Genomic DNA, 22,154 nt, shown 5'->3' with positions numbered 1-22,154 from the left:
TGTCACAAACCTGTTGGGTATACGAAATGCGCATCATTTAAATGTGGTGGATAGGATTTTCATGCTGATCGAGGTTGGTAGAGTACCGGTACGGGACTGTAGTTTTCTCCCCCCCCCCCAAAAAAAGTTTGATATGCATATTTTTGGGGGAAGATATAAAACATTACATAATTTTTAAAGTTAAAAAAAAAAGGATAGAGTTGCAAAATCTTACAAAACAATTAGGAAAAAATATAGGTTTTAATAATATTAAAATATGAAATTAACATTTAAAAAACCTTTGAAATTCACTGAAAAAAACATAGGTTTCAGGGACGTTATAGTTAGTTGGACATTTGACTCATATAAAACCAGAGAAATTTCCTTAGGAAAATCCGCAACATTCTATTTGGAATAACTTTGGCGCTGATTATATATACATACATACACACACGTACACATATACACACACACACACACATATATATACACAGACATATACACACACACACATATATATATATATATATATTCACTTAAAAAACCATAGGTTTCACACAGGTTATAGTTAGGTGGCTATTTCACTCGTAAAAAACCAATGAAATTCCCCCGTTATAGTTAGTTCAGATAACTATAACTCGCGCGCCCGCAATCCACTGCTCATGACGTCACATATTACATCACTCATGACATGGTCAGTGGCATCACTAATGACATCACTCATGACATCATCCTTGTGATAGAGTGGCGGTCGCGCGAGTTATAGTTATCTGAACTAACTATAACGGAGGAATTTCATTGTTTTTTTACGAGTGAAATAGCCACCTAACTATAACCTGTGTGAAACCTATGGTTTTTTAAGTGAATTTGCAAGGTTTTTTAAATGCTAATTCCTAACTATAACGTGTGTGAAACCTATGGTTTTTTAAGTGAATTTGTACGTTTTTTTAAATGCTAAGTTATATATTTATTAATTTTTTTTTTCTCGGTTTTTCACCGTGCGCGCACCCCGCGATTTAAAAAAAAAAAATGTTTTTTTTCCCTTGGGGGTCCTTCTGTGACCCCCTGACAAAGGCTAGGGGGTCAGGAACTCTCTTCCCTGCACCCTTTTCACGTTTTCCACCTTTTTTCCCCCTTTCCTTTTCAGTGCGAGAGACAAAATGGCAGCCGACACTTCCTGATTTCGACCGATTCGAATGTTTACCGACATCTAACAACCAATCAGAACTTCGCGCACATAGATATTTATATGCTTTTAAATGCTATTTTCTCAGGAAATACTGAACAGATTGACACCAGACCAGCAAAAGGCATTTCCCTGACCTGAGGACTACCTCTCTGCCAAATTTCAAGTAATTCTGTCCAGCCGTTCGGGCTGTACCTTCGACTAAAGGTCCTATGGAATAATGCATGGGGAAAACGCGTTTTGGGCCCCTCCTTTTTCCTTGGCCCCCGCCTGACGAATCACCCCGAGACTTTCAGGGTAGGAGCTGAGCAGAGCGCCCCATTTGTTTTGAAAATTTCGCGAGGATTCGTCAACCGGCGCCAAAGTTATTCAAAATAGAATTTTGAGATTTCCTATGGAAACACGATCCTAACTATAACTATCTACTGGCGACCGCCAGTAGATTATATATATATATCACACACACAGATATGCAACAAGCAAATGCCCCACAGTAGTGCAAGAAACTCAATATTGCTACTTTCTTGGGATCAAAACGAATAAAACAATATTTTTTTAAAGGTTTGTATTTCTAGCAATGTTTTTAAGCATGGGATCAGCACTCTGTCATTCATGCTGAGCTGGAATGGGACAAAATCTTTTGTCATTTCTACAGCAAAGTATAAGTTGAAACAATACTCTTTCAGGCTTAGTGTGCCACATAAATTATCAAAAAGGGACTCTGGGTAGTTCCCAGGTTTAGGTGGAGAGCAGCTCCTGTACAGAGCACCCTACAACACCAGCGAAACCCTGAAGCTGCTCATCTCAAATGTCTGTTTTTCTAGAAATGTTTTAAGCATAGGATTAGCACTGTGCCATCCACGCTGAGCTTGGTCTCTTTCTAGCTCCATTATTAGCCCTTGGGCCCCATGTCTGGCTCCAGCTATGCCCTGCGGTGCCTACCCCTGGGACATTGCGGTTTCCCTGCCTGAACTGGTGTGGGTAGGGAAACCTGTATTTGCTCTTGCTTGGCGGGAGCAATTTTAAACCTCTTGCCAAGCGACAGTAAACACTAAGCCAGCTCACAGGGGGCGGGAGCATAAAAAATGCTCCTGTCTGCTAGGAGCGGACCTTTCATCTGTTTCCCTGCCCACACTCAAGGTGGCTCGGAAACAGATGAAAAAATAAAAAATCACCCTGCCCACAGGGAGCAGCATTTTTAGCTGCTCCCTGCGGGCAGGTGCAATGCTGGCTCCCGGGACACTGGGTCTCCCCAGCGACCTTCAATAATGATGCAGTGGCTGGGCCCCAGGGGATGGGGTAGCCAGGGCCAATATTGGATCAGGGAGGGGGGGCAGTGTGCCCCCCTCCTATTTCATAACATAGCTGGGCCCCAGGAGATGGGGTCTCCGGGGCCAAAATCAGTCCAGGGAGGGGGGACCACATGGCCGTCTCCCCAATTGATAACTGGATATGCCCCAGGCGATTGGATCCATGAGCCAATATTAGGCAGAGGAGCGGACTGTGTGCCCTCTTCCCCCTGTTAATAAGTCTGGGCCCTGGGCTAGAAATCAGCACAGGAAAGGGGACTGCGTGCCCCCTTCCCATTTACAATATGGTGAGGCCCCGGAAGTTTGGATCCCAGGGGCCTAAATCAGCCTGGGTAGGGAGGCTGTGTGCCCCCTTCCCAATTAAGTGATGGGCCTTAGGGGACAGGGTCCCAGGGGCCAAATATGGTCTGGGGAGAGCGGCTACGTACCCCCCCCCAATAAAATGTGGCAAGCCCCAGGGAATAGGGTCCCCGAGGCCAAATTCAGCTCAGGGAGTTGGGGGGGTTTTCATGCCCCTCTCCTCTGTAGGCAGCGTTTGGGGGTTGGCCGCATTTGGGGCATTTGCTACAGACCCTGGCCACGGGCCAGGTCCTTTAATAAACCTCCCACCGCACGAGCACAGCAGCAGTTGGATTAATGTATGGTAATTAACCCCTTCCCCGCTCATGACGGAACCACTCCGTCATGAGCCACGGTTGCGCTGTGCTCATGACGGAGTGGTTCCGTCATGCTGCGGCCGTTCCGCCCACGCGGCGCTAATTCCCCGCCTGTGCGGGCGATTAGCGCAGTGGGCGGAGACGTGACGGAACCACTCCGTCATGAGCACAGCTCAACCGTGGCTCATGACGGAGTGGTTCCGTCACAAGCACAGCGCCACCGCACCTGCCCCCAAACCCCCCCCCCCCAGCGCCGCGGCGGAATTCCTGCCGTGGCGAAGGGGTTAAATATTACTTCACGTAAAAAAAAAAAAAAGAAATTCACTGAAAAATAAACAGTCTACAGGGACGCTATAGTTAGGAAACAAAATTGAAAAGGTCTTCGAAATTCACTGAAAATAAACAAAGGTTTCAGACACGTTATAGTTAGGTTCACATTTTACACACACAAAACCATAGAAATTTAGCAGTTATAGTAATACTATAACTCGTTCCCTCGGGTAGCTATAACTCACGCCCATCCACTGCTAATTACCCCACATATTACATCAGTCATGATATCTATAACATCGTTGATAACATCACTGCAACATTTGCAATAAAATCATTGATGAGATGACAGTGCATGAGCATAACTATAACTACTGAATTTCCATGGTTTTGTGTGTGTAAAATGTGAAACTAACTATGTCTCCGTAACCTTTGTTTTTTTCAGCGAAAAATAAATAAATATATATATACACACACACATTTATATTATAAAACATAGCCCTTTTACCAGTCAGAAATGGTCTGAACTCTAGACTCTGCATTCTGTGAAATCTGGCCAGCAACAGGAAAGTATGCTCTGCTAATACTGGTGTATGATCATTGCGGGCGCACTAGTAGGGTAACAAGTATTGGCAAAGCCAATAGGTTTCACCAATGAGATATCTATTGGCTTTGTCAATGGTTTTTTTAAATGGTACACAGCGATGTGAGCTGCTGTGTTACCTAGCTTAAAGTAAAAACACAAGTGTAGGGTGTGGCCAGACCGCGTTGCAGCGCCTTTTTTTTTTTTACTTTAAGCTATGCACGTACAAACAGGTTAAATTTGTTATTTTCCCTATGCAGTTTATAGTCTTGAACAAATGCCCTTTGCTGTTACCAGCACGTCAAAGTGTAGCTAGCTGGAACACTGAGCATAGAGAAGCTGTGGCGTTACTGCCAGAGTTGCTGACTTTGGAGCTGAAGAACCAGGTTCAAGTCTCGGTGCTGGCTCAACATTCTCCGATTCTGGGCAATTCACTTAATCTCCACGTGCCTATAAACATTAGTGTGTCCTTGTGTAACATATCTAGCACTCATGTAAAGCAATCTGAGTCCTTCCAGTCGACTTTGCGCTATATATAAAACAAGCTATGACTAGCGCCAGGGTGAGGAAGGGGCATGCTTTGACCGGAGCGGTGGTGGTGGGATGGACAATCCAGCAACGAATGGGAAAGGGGCATACATCGACGGAAGTCAGGTGGTGGTAGGGACGTGCAAGCAACTAACAGAATGTAGACACTGGAAAGATACAAAATAAATATAATAATGTTACAAGTGCGCGGTCAGTGGAAGAACACTGGCTGTCAGAAACAGTTCGTGGTTCAAGCTCCACAGTAAGGACGAAGACGTGAAGGCAAGCAGGAAGCTGGAGGTAGGAGGAGGCACTGACCGAAAGGAAACAAGAGCAACGTGGGAGCCAACCAACGGTAAGTAATAGGCAGGCTCTTAGCCCCTTTTATGACTTTCTTTATTTGTTACAAGATATTTCGCAAGTATTGTGAAGGTTAAACCTAAAAAGGACACCAAAGACAGGAGTGATCACTATTCTCCTTCCAGACTAGCCCCCAAGTCTAGGAAGATTTTGGAGCTACCATGGTGCTTAACCTGGGAATAGGGGACTTGCCTGCAGAGGAGTTTGACAGAGCCTGCCAAGGGAGGTCTCAATCTAAACAAGTAATGGTGAAGCCAACAGATCCCGCCTCTCAATGTATTTACCAAATTTCGAGTTTAAACGATGTTATTCAACCTTGAGACTTTCTCAATGCTTTCTGCCAATGCTTTTTCGTATCAGCAAAAAGAAAAAAATGCAGATGAGAAACAGCATTGAAAAAACCCAAAGCTGTGCAGCGTGAGGACATATGCATGCATCACCACATATGCACATTTATGTTTCGGGACAAATCAGTCATTTTGTGTCCTTTTTTAACTTTTTATTTACCGTTTGAAGATTGCAAATTCCAATCTTGGAGTAAAACATTTATTTTAAAAAATATATGCAAAGCACAATAATGGGGGAAACAGAAGTTGCTTGGTAGCAAATTGGAGCGCCGAACCTTCAAGAAAAAAAACCCAAATGAATTAAAACAAAAAACATGTAGGCATGTGGAGCAAGTGACGAGTGGCTGTGGAGCAAAGTCAATGTGGGAGCACTGGAGGGAAAGTAGGGGAGCTACTGAGATTGGGGTCGAAATGGGGCAGATTGAAAAAGATTTTTTTTTTAAAGCTGTTGAGGAGGGGCAGGAGAAGCAGCAGGTGAGCCAAGGGGTGTAAGTGGGGAGAAACAAGAACAGTGCAGAGTCCAGGATTTAAGGGACAAGCAGAACACGAGGGACAGAGCAAGGAAATGTGTACATCCATGAAGTGCTGTTAAAACAAAAAGGAGTTTCCAGGATGTGAACACTGGAAGGAAACAAGCCATCAAAAGCATAGTAAAGAAGTTATGCTCCAGGGGAGAGTCAAATAAAAGACAATAGGTTTAAGAGTAAAACAAAACCTTAAAAACATTCGCTTTAATGGTATGTTGAGTATGATTGTACTTTAGCAGTCTTGACATAAAGCTATGCACAAAGACTTGTGATTTTGTACGTTAAAGCACCAGAAAAAGGTGATACAAGTAGCTGTGAATGAAAGGAAATAATCAATTCAAATCAAGGCTGAAAATGGGTTGTTTTCACCAAAAATGACAACGGTAGGGCAAATAAGGGTTTCCTAATTTAGATTGCAAAACAGATTGGATTATAAATCCTAACACAGGGAAGAATTCCCCACCGCAAAAACAGCAATATTGGGGAGGAAAGTGTGCAGCAAATGAATTGTGAAACACTGCTTAGTGACTCTTCAGTGAGAAATATTCTAGTTATAGTACTCAGATACACTATAAGTCGAATGTAATATAAAGAATCCAGCACAAACTTAGACCAATTAACCTCTTTCCTTAGCAATACTTACCAATCACGTAAAACATCAGTCCCTTCAGAGAATGCAACGTGAGGTCAGACCATCGTACTGGACCTGGAGTCACACGGAATGCCAGTGATTACAAATTCAACTGTCGGGATAAACATGGGCCATCAGAAAAGCATCAACAACTGACTATTTCCCTCAGACCTTCTATTGTCTCTATTATACTCACAATATCTTACTTATCCTCCTCAATAGTTCTGTTCCAGACACAGTGCTGTCCTATCCCCATTGACCAGAGAAAGAAAAATGCTCAGCTTCTCTGCGGCCATTCTCTTTCTCTGCATCTCCTATCTTACACATCATTCGAAACCCCTTATTTCCCCTTATTCTGCCTTCACTCCTACCTTCTTATCCTGATTCCAAATCATTGGCCCCTATAATTCATTGACCAACCCATCCTTACCCATCATTACTGCCTCCTAGACTTCCTATTATTTCCCAGAAGTCCCTGTTCCTATTCAATTATGTGTTTCATTATCTCTTTCTCCTCTGATTATTTCGTCTTCTTAGAGGTTTAAATATTTGAAGTACCAATTCAATTTGTCTTATTTGACAAACCCAAATTATTAGGAGAATCTTTTCAGACATCCAAGGCTATGTAGCTCTAGAATCTACTATCTATAGTTTACAGCACCTTTTAGTCATTTTTTAGGACACAGGTTCTCTAGTTCCAATAATAAACCAACACAGCTCCATCCACAAAACCACACTGAAAGTGACACTCACCATTTTTGTCATGGGGAGGTGGGCATTGAGTATCTCAGCGACATCATACATGTGTCTCCCCTATTGTTATGGGCTAAGGTTTGGCAGTCTGAAGATTTAAAACTATCACAGGAAATTTTGCAGGACTGTCTTAAACTTGACCATTGTATGAAGATTCCTTGGCTTTTGTATGTTAGGGATACTTTTTATAAGATTGGGCTAAATAATATATTTGATAGCCCAGACCAGATTGGTAAGGACTTTAAGCCCCTGATAAAAAATGCCTACCGTCATAACCTTGGCACCTTACATTCTAGCAAGCATCAACTGTACCTGAGGGGTAAGCTGTCTTGCCCATTTTATTTATCTTACATTACTCACTCGCAATGGCGTTTCTATCTGACAAGGTTTCGTATTAGCACTTTACATTTCTTACTTGCATTTCCAAAGCAAGGGGGGTGGTTCAAGAGTTTGCCTTTGTGCCTTTGTAATAACAAAGCAAAGCACCATTCATTGTATTTTATTCTGTGCATTGTATAATGCTCCAAGAAATAGATTTCTTAAACCAGTCTTGGTATCTTTTGGTTCCAGTTTTTACAGAGAGGCCTATGAACATTTATTATCCTTGTCCACCCCAAGTATTTGTAATGCTGTATTGAGTTTTATTAGATCGGCCCTTGCCATTAGAAACCGTTACTGAAGTTAGCGAGTGATAATTTTTTTATAATGGATTTACCTGTCAAATGTTATTTTTAACGCACCGTTTAAAATTTTTTTTATTGTATTTTGGATCTTTGGGTATCTCTTTTAATATGTGTTTACTGTTTTTATTATATGTGTATACTTTTATGACTCCTCTTTGGATTCGAAATAAAGTTATTTGATGATGATGACACTCACCTTCTGTGCAAGATTGAAGGCTATCAGGCCAGGACCCATTTTTGAAAAACTTTGCTTGCGTCACAGTTCACCATACAGGAACACAGATTAATGGTCAGTGAAAAGAGCTGCTCCACAGAACCATGATGGGGACTTCCATGAGACATCATAATATGACTTGAAGGAGCAGGTTAAGCAACATGAGGAAATTCAAGGTTACGCTTGCAATTCAGCAGGCCCACAAAGATAGCAATATTCCCTTTGCTGATGTCCAGCCTCTACTTCTCTCCTAGTGTGAGAAAAAAAAGAGATGTGGGCATATGTTTTCCATTTGTCTGCTGCCATTCTACCAATAACATTATGCATCAGAGAATGGAACAGTCGCAGTACAACTTGCTTCTATCACTGTATCAAACAGTATTTTTTTTTTATAAATCTGTTTATTGAACTTAAGCAACATAGTCATGCTTTACAGTTACATGTGTCGTACGTCATATTAGTAAACATATTTTAAAGGCATATATACATTACTTTCGCTATGGCGGGCAATCTTACCATTCATGCAGTGGTATTTATATCATACAATGTTCCTCGGGTGCTGGGACATTTGGGGGTTCGCACAGTCCTCCCCGATACACATTCTACTTAGACCATATTGCAATCCATTTTTTGGGGCACCCCCGAGCCACATAGACTGTTTTCTCTCTCAACATACACCAGTCCATGTCCTCTTTCCATTTCTTCAGTTTCGGCGGCACGGTGGCCCCCCCATGCCTGCGCTATGTTACGCTTAGCAATCATCTGCCCCAGAGTGGCCCATATTCTACCCTTCACATCGAGATCAGTGGGTTCCCAGATGTTCAACAGGAATCTCTTGGCCTCGGGCATAAGAGGGACTCCCCAAATCGCGCTCATACATTGCAAACATTTTTTCCAGTAGCCTTGAATTAACGGGCATTCCCAAAGAATGTGCATGAACCCGCCTTCCATCCCACACCGTATCCTACACTGCCAGTCTGCGCTTTTGCCCATAATCCTTAATTGCGTCTGAGAGGTAAGCCCTGTGTAGGATCTTGAGTTGGACTAACTTGAGTTTAGCGGATATGGCCACTTCCTTTGGCGATGAGAGTGCCTCCTGCCATTCCTCATCGTCCATTTCAAGGCCATCCCTTACCCATTTCTCCCGAAGTGCAGTGAGGGGATCAGGGGTATGATGAATACGTTCTTTATATGTGAGGGATATACATTTTTCCGGTAGGTGCCCGTCGAGCAGCCGATCCTCGATTGGGGATGACTCCGGCAGCTCCGTACCAGCTGGGATATTCGCCTGCAGGGAGTGTTTAATCTGTGCATATCGAAAGCGCTCTGACTCAGCCATTTCATATGTCTGCCGTATTGTTGGGAAGGGTATCACTCTCTCCCTCCCCCAGAGGTCCCTAATGTGCGAGATACCTATAAGGTCCCATTTGTCAAAACCTTTCGTGTGCCCCAAAGTTCCCAGCTGTTCAGCATCCCATAGGGGGGTGGCCATAGTGAGCCTATTGGCCCATCCTAACGCTTTGGTAACGACGTGCCACAGCTGCACAGCGTGTTTCGTGGGTCCGGTAAGTGTGAACCTGGTTGGTTTGGAGTAAAGTGCTCTTGTGAAATCACCACCAGGCAATAACCACCTATCCATACCGTATGCCGGGTCATCCCCATTTCCGTATTGGCATTGGTTGATTGCAGCCAGATGCGCTGCCCAGTAGTACTTTTTGATGTCGGGCAGGGCGATACCCCCATCGTACCAGCCGAGCGTAAGCTTGCCGAGCGCTATCCGCGGTCTACCGTCCCATAGTAAAGCTCTCTGCAGGGACTCGACCTCTAGAAAGAATGCACGTGGTACCACATCCGGATAGTTCTGGAGGGCATATAAGAATCTAGGCAGAGCCATCATTTTAAACAATGCTGCTCTCCCGAGCAGGGACAAGGGCAGCTTTTTCCAGACTTCAACATCCCTTCGTAGCCTCCGCAGGGGAGGGATCAAATTCTTCTCGTATCTAGCTCTGGCATCAGCGGTTATATATACGCCTAGATATCGAAAGCCATCAACCGCAACCTGTATCGCGCAGTCTCTAGGAAGGGAGGGGGCGGCCCCGTGGAGTACATAGATCGTCGATTTGCTCCAGTTAATTCGGAAACCCGAGTTTCGTCCGAAACTGGGTATCTAACAGTATTAATAATAGGCAAGAGAACAAGAAGCGAAGGTCAGAGCACAAAAAGTCCAGCACCAGTCTTTGAAACGTATTATGGCTTTAGTAATGTAATAATCACTCTGTGCACTGGTCCTGGGATGTGACCAAGATGCAACCCATAAAGGCAGTTATAAAACCACAATACATAATTCAAAACAAATGGCCCTGCACCCGAAAAACAACACTAATAGACAAAATGTAATTGGAAATATTGTCCATAATCCAAGGCAATTTGCACTGTAATTCGAAGACTTCCCAAATGCAAGAAAAAAGGAAGAACGTAGTTTTGATTGTAGAAGAGATTATCTTTATTCATTTAATCCAAAAACATTTTCTTTAAGATACAGGCGCTCATTTGACAAGACTGCCAACGCGTTTTGTCCCTCATGGGACTTCTTCAGGGCTCAAAAAGTCTGTTATTTTCTAAACATGATTTTCCTACATAAGGTTCCAATCAATGAAATAATTTTTTGTAGCTAAGTTGTCTCTTTATCAAAGTCAAATATCACGTAACGCGGAGAGAACCGGACAACCGCATACTTGTGGGGGAGATACGCATCCCACAAATCTACATTGGAGGAGCCTTGAACAGTGTGTCGTATTGATGCTTGGTTCTCTCCGCGTTACGCGATATTTGACTCAATCCCACCTCCTAATTCCTCCTAAGGAACTCTCTACAAATATTCTCCAAACAGGATGCATTTTCAGATCCTCTTGGCTCCCGCCACACACTACGGTACACCAAGAGAGACTATGAGGTAGGCCACCGCACTCCCTCTACAAAGATCAAAATAAACACATCTAGGTGTAACAGGTAAAGATAGAAGACTACTCAAAATGCCTATCAAACACTTCCACAAAGAACCTTAAGGGACTGACCCTTCTGGTCGTAGGAAAAACAACCTAAACTCTAGAGTTCGAATTATATTGAATGAGGAGGCCTCACTCACTAGTTAAGGCATGCTTCATCAATGGCGACCTCACACCACCCTAGTGGATGATACTACCAAGGCAGACTGAACCTCTGTGAGAAGGAGTTCTTAATAATGCTGACTGAGCAAGACAGGATCTAGAAAATCTAAACATGCCTTTAGGTAAACCCAGGACAAGTATTTGCGGGTACTTAAAGTGTAGCTAAAACCAACGCCCGGGAACGTTATGCAGGTATAATGATTTACCCAACCCAATGAGACAACATGTTTCTGTCCACATACATGCCAGTACTAGTCAGGGGCACTCATCAGGGCTAAAAAGGGAGAGGATCCCTATCTATATGCCTTACACCTAATTAGTGATGAAGAAAGAAAGAGTTGTCAAATCCTGAGCCCTACCTTGACAACCCAGGTATCCTCTGGAGACACAGTTAGGGCCATAGCAGTTATTACTCTTGCCGAACGTGTGACTGCAAAAGATACCTTCTCCTCCCAGACCATGGAGCTCTAGTCTCCCAGATTTAGGGGACAAAGATTATCTGGGTGATCAAGGTAAGACTCCCGATTTGACAACTCTTTCTTCCTGAATCATCATATTTTAAAGTCTGTATCTCACACAATGTACTGAACCCTAAAAGCAATAATTGTGTTCTTGTTTTTTTTCAATGCAGGGGGGCTTTGTAAAATATTTTACTGAAGACTTCAAATGAAAACCAGACCTATTGGCTTGGTCAGTGCTTATTAAATGTACAACTACAATTAGTATTTCCCTGCCTTTCTCCCCCTTGTATCTTATTTTCATGGGCCCTCTTAAGTTTAGGTTTGTCAACTATGGTCTGATGACCTATTCTCACAGACCTATTGAAACCAGAGAAATTGAATTTGGAATTAAAGGTAATTCAATCTGTACCAATGAACAAAATCACTACACTTAAAGTGTGAGGGAAAAATTCAATGAGTTCACTCTGGCAATAAATCACAATGGGTGCAACACATTTATGATTTTTGTTAACAGCTCCAAGCTGCATTTCTCACTCATCAGAGCATCGTCAGACTGGAGGCAAAGGGGGAGGTTTAGCAAGGGAAGGTATAGGTGATGGAATTAATTCATAAGAGGCAGCAATAACTTACTGGATGAAGGAAATATTCTTATCAAACACGTCAAGACCCCCAAATCTTGAAAACTGAGTAGGAGAGTGACCTTTTACAGTATTCACCATGATAGTGTATTTTAGTTGCTCAAAGAGTGTGTGTTGTGCTTTAAATGTTGGGTATTCTTGAGGAAAGTTGGCTAAAAGCACTATGAAGTTCTCATCTACTGTAACATACCTTCTGCATGACAGACGCACATATCTCATATTTGCAACTGTGGTTGTCTTGATTTGAGCAAAAAAGGACTATACAGATGTTTGAGGCAGTGCAAGAGGGCGGTTTCTATAGGGATTCCACACATGACAGTGGAGATCATGGAAAAGGCACAACCTAATTTGACCCATGGGCACAGATAGGAAGAAACTGACTGAAGAGAGCAGTTGCACCTACAGCAGCAAAATCAGCCAGACAATTAAGTAAGACTGTATGGTCAACTGTGTCGAATTCTGTTGTGAGGTCCAGCAGTACTCCTGATCAAGCATGATCATTGTCACTGGCAGGGGTTTCCATGCCACAGGTATAGTGAAAGCCTGCCAGGGGAGCAGATGGCCTGACTTCATAGAAGTGGATATTTGATTAGATACTATAGTATTTAGCGCCCTAGCAAAGCAAGGCACATTCATGATGGGTTTTATTTACAGAACTTTTGGGGTTTAATGTGGCTTAAATTACAAAACACTCCTTGGGAAAGCCAATAGGCCTGGTCTTCGAATGCTAGTGCAATAGTAATTGTTAATTCTTTCATTGAAAGCATATGCTACAAAACGTAGCTGAATAAAAAATGCATGCATGGTTGCTGCTACACAAAAAGGTACGGTCAGATACTTGCAATTAAAGTTTAAAATCTAAAAATTATTGTCCATTATGTACAATTTTAATAGAACAGTACAGGTGCTCCTTCTCGGGATTTGTACTTGGAAGAGAGATCGAAACTATTTTTAGTTCTATTATACAAAAATAGAAAATAAATGGCCAAAAGAAAAATTGGTGTGAATTTGCTGTATGCTGAAGACATAGTTTTTAACATATTAGGATGACTCCAAAATATTTAAAAGGATAAAGAATGGAAAGAAAAAACATTACCAAAGTAAAGTACTGGACCACCAATCATGGTACTAAAATGCAATTCATTTTAGGCAGATGTCACAGTTCAAGAGCAAAAACAGCTAAAGTTGGCTGACTCACTGCCTTTTGCTGTATGCCGAAGTGGGTTGGAGAAAAATACAAATGACAGCCAAATAGACCAATTCGTGGAAAGGCTGAACAAAAAAACCAGCAATATATGCATATGTATTTTTTCTTTGCACTTAGGAATCTTGTTTGATTGCGTCAGGCTGGTGAGACAGACGTTTTCTCAAGGTCAGACCTAAAAGAAGCAACAAAAGCATCTGTTGACAGCTGCACAAATGAAAATGCTAGCACCATCAAGTGTAAAGGCAGTTTTGGGGGTTAGCGTTACAACTATGCTGCAGGTCCGGAATAATCACTCATTTGGACATGAATAACAAAGGGGTAGTCTATGAAAAGGATTCTGAAGTTAAGGCCACAAGAAAGTACATAAGGAAAGAAGTCTTCAACAAAGTTTCACACGTTAGGGGGAACCATGGCTCCGAAGATGAGAGACCTACCCTACTTCGGAGAGTGAGTATATTAAGGGGACACTCAGCAGACTGTGAAACTCCCCAGTTATAGACTTCCCATACCTACCTAGCATCAGAGAAGTGGTCTTTCAAGAATGTATTTAAAGAACTATCCAGTTCAAAGAAAATGGCCAAAAATAGAAGACTTCAATGGGTTTGACCAATTCCTATGCATTTTGAAAGTTGACTCTTTACTGAGACATTTTGCCAGAAGAATTTAAGTGCCACCGTAACAAAAAATTATGACAAAAGCTAAAATGAGGTTACACAAAAAGGTCATCTCTTAAAAGGCACCCCCAAAACAATTTGTAGGCTTGAGAACGGGGAACATAACGCATCAAATATCACAATAAATTCTCACTAGCCTGTGTGAATCTTTTTTTTTTTTTTTTTTTTTTTTTTTTTTTTAGAGTTTTATATAGCGCAAACTTAGACCTGCGACATCGGGTATCAGAGCGCTTTACATAGCACCAGTTTCGTTACTGAAGGACACATTCATTTTTTTTTAGGCATGTGGAGATCAAGTGATTTGCCCAGAATCACAGGATTTTGAGCGTGGTTGCAGAGACTCGAACCCAGTTCCCCAGCTTCGAGGTCGACCGCTCTAGCCTTAAGGCTACATCCTCTCCAATCTTACATGGAATTAACCCTCAATTACCACTAACTCACCAATATTTTAAATCAATTTTATTTAATGTGCTGTAATTTTTTATTGAAAAGTTTATATCTTTATTTTAATATAAAAAAACATCATTAATCTATACATAAAAAGTTTAATTCACTTTTATAGTAAACACACATTATTTCATCATAACAAAACCCACACATTTCTCCCATCCAATCCAAGCACAGAAGATCACGCCTTCTCAAAACACCAATCACTCGACCCCTCGAAATCTTCTAAACAACCCAAAATGGAGACCATTGTTTAGTCTTTACTCGCTGTGTCTTAGCCCTGGGATTCAAATGACAGTCAATACATGTTTCAGTGGAATTTATTGTGATATTTCATTTGCTATGCTAAAGGGCCTCAGACCTATTCACTGACATCAATTATGCACCGATACAGCCACAACATGTTTCTCCAATTTCTAGGACCTGGTCTAGGCTCTTGAGAAGGACTTCTACTGTGGCGTGTATTTTCTGGATAGGCTCTTAGCCAGGTGATGTGAAACTGGAAGCACCACTGCTCTAATTGCTCGTTCTGAGTTAAAAGCTAATTGAAGGGATACACATGAAGTTACTCTCGAAACTCTAGGCAGAATTTGGCTTGCATAAATCCGAGACCTAACGACACTTACAATGCATCGTACCCTCTTGGGCCACCAAGGGTCGCTTTCTGAGGGTCCCAAATATAGCCCACTTGAGGCTACATTGCTTATGGATCCTTTGGGGAAAGGAGGGATATACCAGATGTATAAGTTGTTGGTTATTAATTTCCCTGATCGCATGTAGAGTCTACAAGCACTGTGGGAATGGTGGCTAGGCCCATTAGGTGACAATGACAGGAGGGATGAGTGCATGGCCCCGCATATACCCTGGCCATTTCAGTGAGATTGCATCTTATTAAACTTAAATACCCCCACCTCTCTTACCGCACGCCCCAGAGATTGTAAAGGGCCCACAGACTACCTGAACCTACATGCCTCCGTTGTCTAGAAGTCAGTGGAGATTTCTTCCACATGGTATGGAGCTGCACTATCATATAGACGTGCTGGCATGGGATTTTCACCAATCTGTCGAGACTCTTTGGCAGTTCAATAGACCCTTCACCGTAGCGTGCCCTACTTGGGAAACTTGACTACCTAGGGGGTCCCAATGGTGATTGCATCCTGGTGTGGATTGGTACTGTGTTTACTAAGAGACATCCACAGGCACTGGAACTCCACAGGCCCTCCCTCCTTGGCCGAATGGCGCTCTGGAATGGACTCGTGCAGGAACAGCCCACATACTCAGCAAGTGGATGTCCTCAGAAGCATGCCATAATCTGGGGATGGTGGTTCGGTTTATTATGGACTGGGATAACCTTTATTGGGTATTAACACTACAATACAGCTGTATATATATGATGTAAATGTAGATGCTTTTATAACAAATCACTATGTGCAATGTATGGGTTTGCTGTGTTTTCTAAAAAACAAATTTTGGTATGAAAAAAAGATGCTTAAGCCACAGCTAAGTGAACTGGTAAAGCATGTACTGTTAGAATGCAAGCTGTCGTGCCGGTCAGATTTTGGCGCATGCTCATTTGAGATTTTGCATTCTACAAAATCAAATCCCACAAAGCCGTCCTTCCTCATGACCAAATTTTCTTTAACACAATGAGAGTACGCAAAAACTCTCCATTGGAAAAATAAATGATCACCCCAATCTCAAAGGAAAAATAAAAGGAGGACGTTTTATAAATTAGATGGCAAGACAGGAGGCTAGCATTATGCATAACCTTTTATTAAACTCCTGAGCAGCAACACCACTTAAAAGCCCCCAGAATGAAACTTATTAACATCACAATTAAAAAGAATTTTCACACACAGTCTTTGTCCTCCATTTTCTTCCTCTTTTGTTGCTGCTTCTGAGCAAGCTAAGTATATGTTTTTTGGATTGATGGTTTTATTTTATTTGAATGCTTGTTTACTGGATTATGAATGTTTAAAAATAGATGCCCAATTTTTGGGTACTATGTAATGTGTTGTGAGTTTGATGTTAAGTTTTTTAATTTAGGAAGTTCATGTTTAATACATTTAAACACATTGTAGATATTATGGGGAGAAAGGTTAAAGATTTAAAAAGTTCAGTTTTAACATCGCTAGGACGGGTAATTTTGCAGACCGAGCGTTTACTTTGTAGATAAATAAACGTTTCGTACCTTGGCAGTTGCAGGTTTAAAACGGAGCTCGAACACGTGCAGCTACGTCGTAGCGATTCAAAATGGATGCGGGTGTTGTAAATTATATGTTACATCCACATCGTTAGGAGGGCGTATATTTTTTCAAAAGCATATTAGGCTTGTATTGAAGCATTAAGGTTTGTTTAGAAGAGCAGGCATGAAGGACGGTTTCTAGGCAACGGGTGCTCGTGGTTGGACGCTTGTTGGTGAACGATCGTCTGTGGAGAGAGAGCGCTTCAGGAAACGGAAAGTGAAGGGAATTTGTTTTTAAGAAGCAAAGAGGTTGACATTTTTTCAGTTATTTTCAATATAATGGAGAATATTGAAGGAATGGAAGGAAATAAGGATGTGGAGTTCAGTTAGATTGTGTGTGAGGAAGACTGTGTGTGAGTAATATTGAAGGAATGGAAGGAAATAAGGATGTGGAGTTGAGGGAGATTGTGTACGAGGAAGTAAAGTCAGTAGTAGAGGAGACTATCAAACAAGTATTTGGAAAAAGGGATAGGAGGATTATGGATGAGGAAGAGTATTTTTCTATTTCTGAAGAGGAAATTGAGAACAGACGTCCAGGGTGAAAGTGCCTTAAAAAGAAATGGCATTTGGATTAAAATAATGAAAAGTACAGAGGGGGCCCAAGCGCCTCACAGAGTGGTGGTGTCCTTGGCAGCACAAGGAAGAGTCAGCAACACGCTGAATCACTTGGTAATGGTTATGAGGAGCATGAAACGCGGTCTAGTGTGAATTTGGATGAATATGTGCTCGAGTTGGAGTACAAAGATAATTATGAGAGCGAGGAAGGTGAACAGGAGGTCAAGTCTAGTTGTAGGGTTCTATCTTCGGTGAAGGATCCCTTTGGGGAGAAGTTATTTGAGCCAAGTGAAATTAAGCACCCCAGGTGGAAGGACTGGTGGCCACATGGAGCATGTGTCTCAGTACATTAAGATGAGATTGAGAAAGCCTCTGGAAAGAGAAGAGCGAAACCTAATGCGGGCTGTTCAAGACCAGTAATTAATTAAAAGGCAACGCTGACTTCTAATTTAGACCCGGATCTAATTACTTGTATGTTTCAAAATTGGTAAGGCTCCAAGGAAGGATTTCAACAAGTCTCTGAAGTTATGCCAGGATAAATTGCTGGATGTTTTGGGCCCTTTGGCAAGAATCTTTGATTATTTGGAAGATGCATATTTAAAGGGTTCAGAAGTGGATCTTTTACTATTGAGAAGCTGGTGTCAGAGGGCGTTGTGCTTTTTGGGAAATGCTAATGCAGGATTGTTAACAGAGAGGCGCAGAACTCTTAATGAGAATAAATCCCAAATTAATGGACCTAGCTAACAGGGAGTCAACAGAGAACGTCTGGATAAAGCCCAGTATGCTTTGCGTAGAGTCTTCCAGAGTAGTGGTTTTTATGGAAGGGCCAGTAGGAGAGGGCAAACTACTGGCCGAGCAGGTTTTAGAGCCCAGTATAATAACACCTCTCATCAAGGATTCAGTGGTTTTAGAGGCAAGGCAAATAGTAACCATTTCTATCCTCAAAGAGGGAGGAGTCAAGGAAGAAGGGGAGTGTGCTCAAGGGGACAAGCCAGTGGTCAAGGACAAGGAGAGTATGAGGAGTACTTCTGGTATTATCCCTTTAAAGGTGGGAGGAAGATTGAACAATTTCAGAGAAAAGTGGCAAAGTAGAACTGCGGACGCATTGGTGTTGCTAACTATAGCAGGTTATACGATAGAGTTCGAGTCAGTACCGGTTTAATTGGAGGAACCGAAAGAGTGGGTGTTTCAGGAAGATATACAAGAGGTTATTTAAGAAGAAGTAAATCAGAGAACTCAGCGCAGCCCCCGTCGCAGTCCTGCTCCGATTATAGGCCGATATCTCTCATTAACACCGAGCTTAAAGTGTACGCCACCATTCTTGCCCAGCGGCTGCGCCCGCTTCTCGTTTCGCTAGTCCACCCGGACCAATGCGGATTTATGCCGAACCGGGGAACGAGACACAGCCTGCGGTGCTTGCACCTGGCTCTGGCCCACCGGGAGCGCCTTTCCCCTTATCTGGCCCTTCTACTAGTGGACTTTGAGAAGGCCTTCGACTCTGTGGGCTGGGATTACCTTGGAGCTACCTTGGTGCGAATGGGGTTCGGCCCCCAGTTCCGCGCCATGGTTAGGGTTCTGTACGCGGACCCACGGGCTCTGGTACTGGTTAATGGGACCTTGGACCGCGCGTTTACCATAGGACGGGGGACTCGGCAGGGTTGCCCGCTCCTGCCCCTCCTATTCGCCCTGGCGATGGAGCCCCTGGCTGTGCTGGTTCGGTCGGACACTGTTCTCCATGGCTGGAGCTGGCCGGGTATGGTCCCCGATAACATTGCTCTACATGCGGACGATGTCCTTCTTTATCTCTCGGATCCGGCTGTCTCGAGGCCTCGGGTGGCCCGGACTCTCCGTCGGTTCGGGCAGGCGTCCGGTCTTAGCCTAAACTCCGGGAAATCTGTATTGGTTCCACTACACCCCTCGAGGGAATGTTTCGATCAATGCAGTCGGACATTCCCATCCGGAGGCTATCCTTTAAATATCTGTGGATCTGGGTTACCCTACTCCCGGAACTCTGCTGGGCCCTTAACGTAGCCCCCGTGGTTAATAAGGCCAGATCCGACATGACAAAATGGCAATCACTCCCGTTGAACCCGCTGGGGAGGATCACTCTTTATAAGATGATGATCCTCCCTCGGTTTTTATACATGCTGCAAAATACGCCCTGCTCCTTTCCCCGCCCTTGGTTTCGAGACCTAGACAAGACCACGACCAAATTTCTCTGGGGTGGGGGGGGGGAGGCCCCGGTTGGCTTTAGACCGCTGTCGGGTTCCCTCTTATGATGGTGGCCTGAGCATGACAAATCTCTACCTGTACTATCTCGCAACGCGGCTGCTGGTGGTCCATGACTGGTTTTCGGGAGACTGGGACGATCCGGCTTATAGACTGGAGGTGCGGCTCACCGGGTTCCCCTCTATTCAAGGCATGCTCTATGGAGCGTCGATCCCCCGGATACTGCCGGAGGTCGTGTGGGCCCCCTTTTTGGCATGGCGTACCGCCCTGCGGCACACCCGCTGGTCAAAGGTGCTGACCCGGGTTACGCTGCTCTGGCATGGCACGTGACTGCGGGAGGTGTCGGGGCTTGACGGGTTCCGTGCCTGGGATCTTCTAGGGATCTCCTGTTTGGGAGATGTCTGGCGGGGGAGCCATATGTGCTCCTTCCAGGAGCTCCGGAGCCAGTTCTCTTTACATCCCACGCAATTCTATAGGTATCTCCAGCTACGCCACGCAATCCAGTCTCATGTACCCCTGGACTCCAGACTCCCCGCCCATAGCCCGCCTGAGGCTCAGGTGATGCTGGGATGTTTGGGGAGGAGAGGCATATCCCGTATTTATCGGTCCCTGGTCAACAACACCCCGGTGGACTGGAACAGACTGAAGCAGCGTTGGGAGGCCTGGGTGGGTCCCCTGGACGAACACGGCTGGAGGGACGCCCTTATGGCTCCCAGGACGATCACCACATCGGCTAGACTGCGTCTTATTCAGCTTTACTATCTCCACACGGCTTACCTGACCCCGGAACGTCTGTTTCGAGCAGGCCTGTGCCAGGCGGCTTCATGCGCTCGGTGCAGGGGGGAGCCAGCAGACTTCTTTCATATGGTCTGGTCTTGCCCCTGCCTGGATAGCTTCTGGGCCGAGATTGAAACTGAACTAACTGAGGTCCTGGGGTGGGAGATTCCCCATTTTTTTTTTAATTCTTTTTATTGGCATTTATAGTAAACAAATTGCAAATATTTGCACATACGGATTTACAGTAAACATGTGCCCTTGGATCAACGTGTACAGCGGATCTCACAAGCTTAGAGTGTCAGGGTCCCCGCCCTATCCTATGTCTAGGCTCATCCCACTGACGTGCGCTGTGGATGCCGCATTACATGAGGGCTGCTATCGGTATCCATATCCCCTGAGTGCGTTGTCCCTCAGGTCGTTGAAGCGCGGCCAATTAAGTACTATGAACGAACTGGGGACATGTAAACTGGGGAGTGCACCCTATCTGGAATTATAGACATTGTGAGTCTATCGTCGGAAAGCAGTGTCCGTGCCTGTCGCAGCACTAGGTTTTCTCAGACGCGAGGAAGGGTCTAGGGAGGGGAGGGGCAAGGTTCGATGGCGGGAGTGTAGATCCCCGGACGCGCATGGGGCGAATAGGGTACCAGGGGGTGGGAGGTTCCCCACGACCCGCGACTAGCGCTGCTGGGGATCACGGATGGGCTGGATGGCTCCCGTAATGAGAAGTTCTTCCTAACTACGGCTATGGTGGTGGCCAAAAGGGATATCGCGGCCGCCTGGAAGCAGATGGACCCGCCCAGTGGGACTAAATGGAGGAGAGGGGTGGATTGGTGTGCTGCACAGGAACGGACTCTGTACACGGCCGGGGTTGCCCCAAAAAGTTTCGCAGAATATGGGGAAAATGGCTTGGGGGCCTAGTGTAGGAGAGGGAATACGTGGGGTGGGGGCGGAGGGGAGGGGAGGGGATGGGGGGGGACTGCTCCTGCGATTGTTTATCATTGCTTATATGACAGGTCTTGTTGATGCCACGTTACTCAAATTGATGTATGTCCTTCTTGATTCGGATGTTGATGGAAAAATAAAACACTTGTTTATCAAAAAAAAAATATCAGAGGACTCAGAAAGGTGCGATTATACGAGCAGAAGGGGAAAGAAGGTTTGAGAGTACTTTATTCGTATTGGAGAAGGAGAAGGGTTGAGACCGGTAACAAACCTACACAACTTGAATCAGTTTGTGAAGTACAGACACTTCAAAAATGAGGGGGATTCATTGTCAGATTTATTACAGGATCTAGATTGGATGGTGAAGATAGATTTAAAGGAGTTAGGTTTTTCTTCAGTTCAGATGGAGAACTTAGTTGTTTCAGTTCCAACGAGCGGTGGTAGGTTTTCTAAGAGAAAGGGGGATGAGATTGATAATATATCTGGACGACATTTTATTGTTGAATCAGGACGTGGATTCACTTTGATGAGTTGGAAGTGATGAGGAATTTATTAGAGAGTGTGGGTTTTGTGATAAACATGGAAAAGTCAGTGATGATTCCATCACAGAGTATGGAGTTTTTAGGTTTTGTGGTGGACACAAAGGAATGTTGTCTGTGTCCAGAGAAGAAGGTATGAAAAATCAAGCAAGAAGTTTATTGTGAGAAGTTGGCCTGATGTATGATGTCACTAGTTCTAGTGTACACCTTATATCAGTCCAAACAACCCTTATGGTGATTGGTTGT

At 43.9% G+C, this 22,154-nt stretch overlaps 1 protein-coding gene across 9 annotated transcripts in view; it reads right to left on the bottom strand.

The window, feature by feature from the left end:
• AREL1 (apoptosis resistant E3 ubiquitin protein ligase 1) overlaps positions 1 to 22,154 on the bottom strand; it is a 632,176-nt gene that overhangs the window by 589,340 nt on the left and 20,682 nt on the right. For 6 of the 9 annotated variants that reach the window (XM_085626755.1, XM_085626750.1, XM_085626751.1 and 3 more), the window contains exons 2-3: positions 8,010 to 8,277; positions 6,390 to 6,489 (exon numbers count right to left, since the gene is read on the bottom strand). Coding sequence is in view for 5 of the 9 variants with exons in the window: in XM_085626750.1 (XP_085482876.1) it covers positions 6,390 to 6,405 (16 nt within the window). In the remaining 4 variants the exon portion in view is untranslated. Of the gene's footprint in view, positions 1 to 6,389; positions 6,490 to 8,009; positions 8,278 to 13,491; positions 13,673 to 22,154 lie in introns of those variants that run through there. The other 3 variants (XM_085626753.1, XM_085626754.1, XM_085626758.1) reach the window with 3 other exon arrangements.

This window comes from Triturus cristatus, chromosome 9 (genome assembly GCF_964204655.1).
Source record: "Triturus cristatus chromosome 9, aTriCri1.1, whole genome shotgun sequence".
Lineage (NCBI taxonomy): Eukaryota > Metazoa > Chordata > Amphibia > Caudata > Salamandridae > Triturus > Triturus cristatus.
Note: the sequence above shows the minus strand (reverse complement) of the source record. Positions and strands in the feature narration are given on the sequence as shown.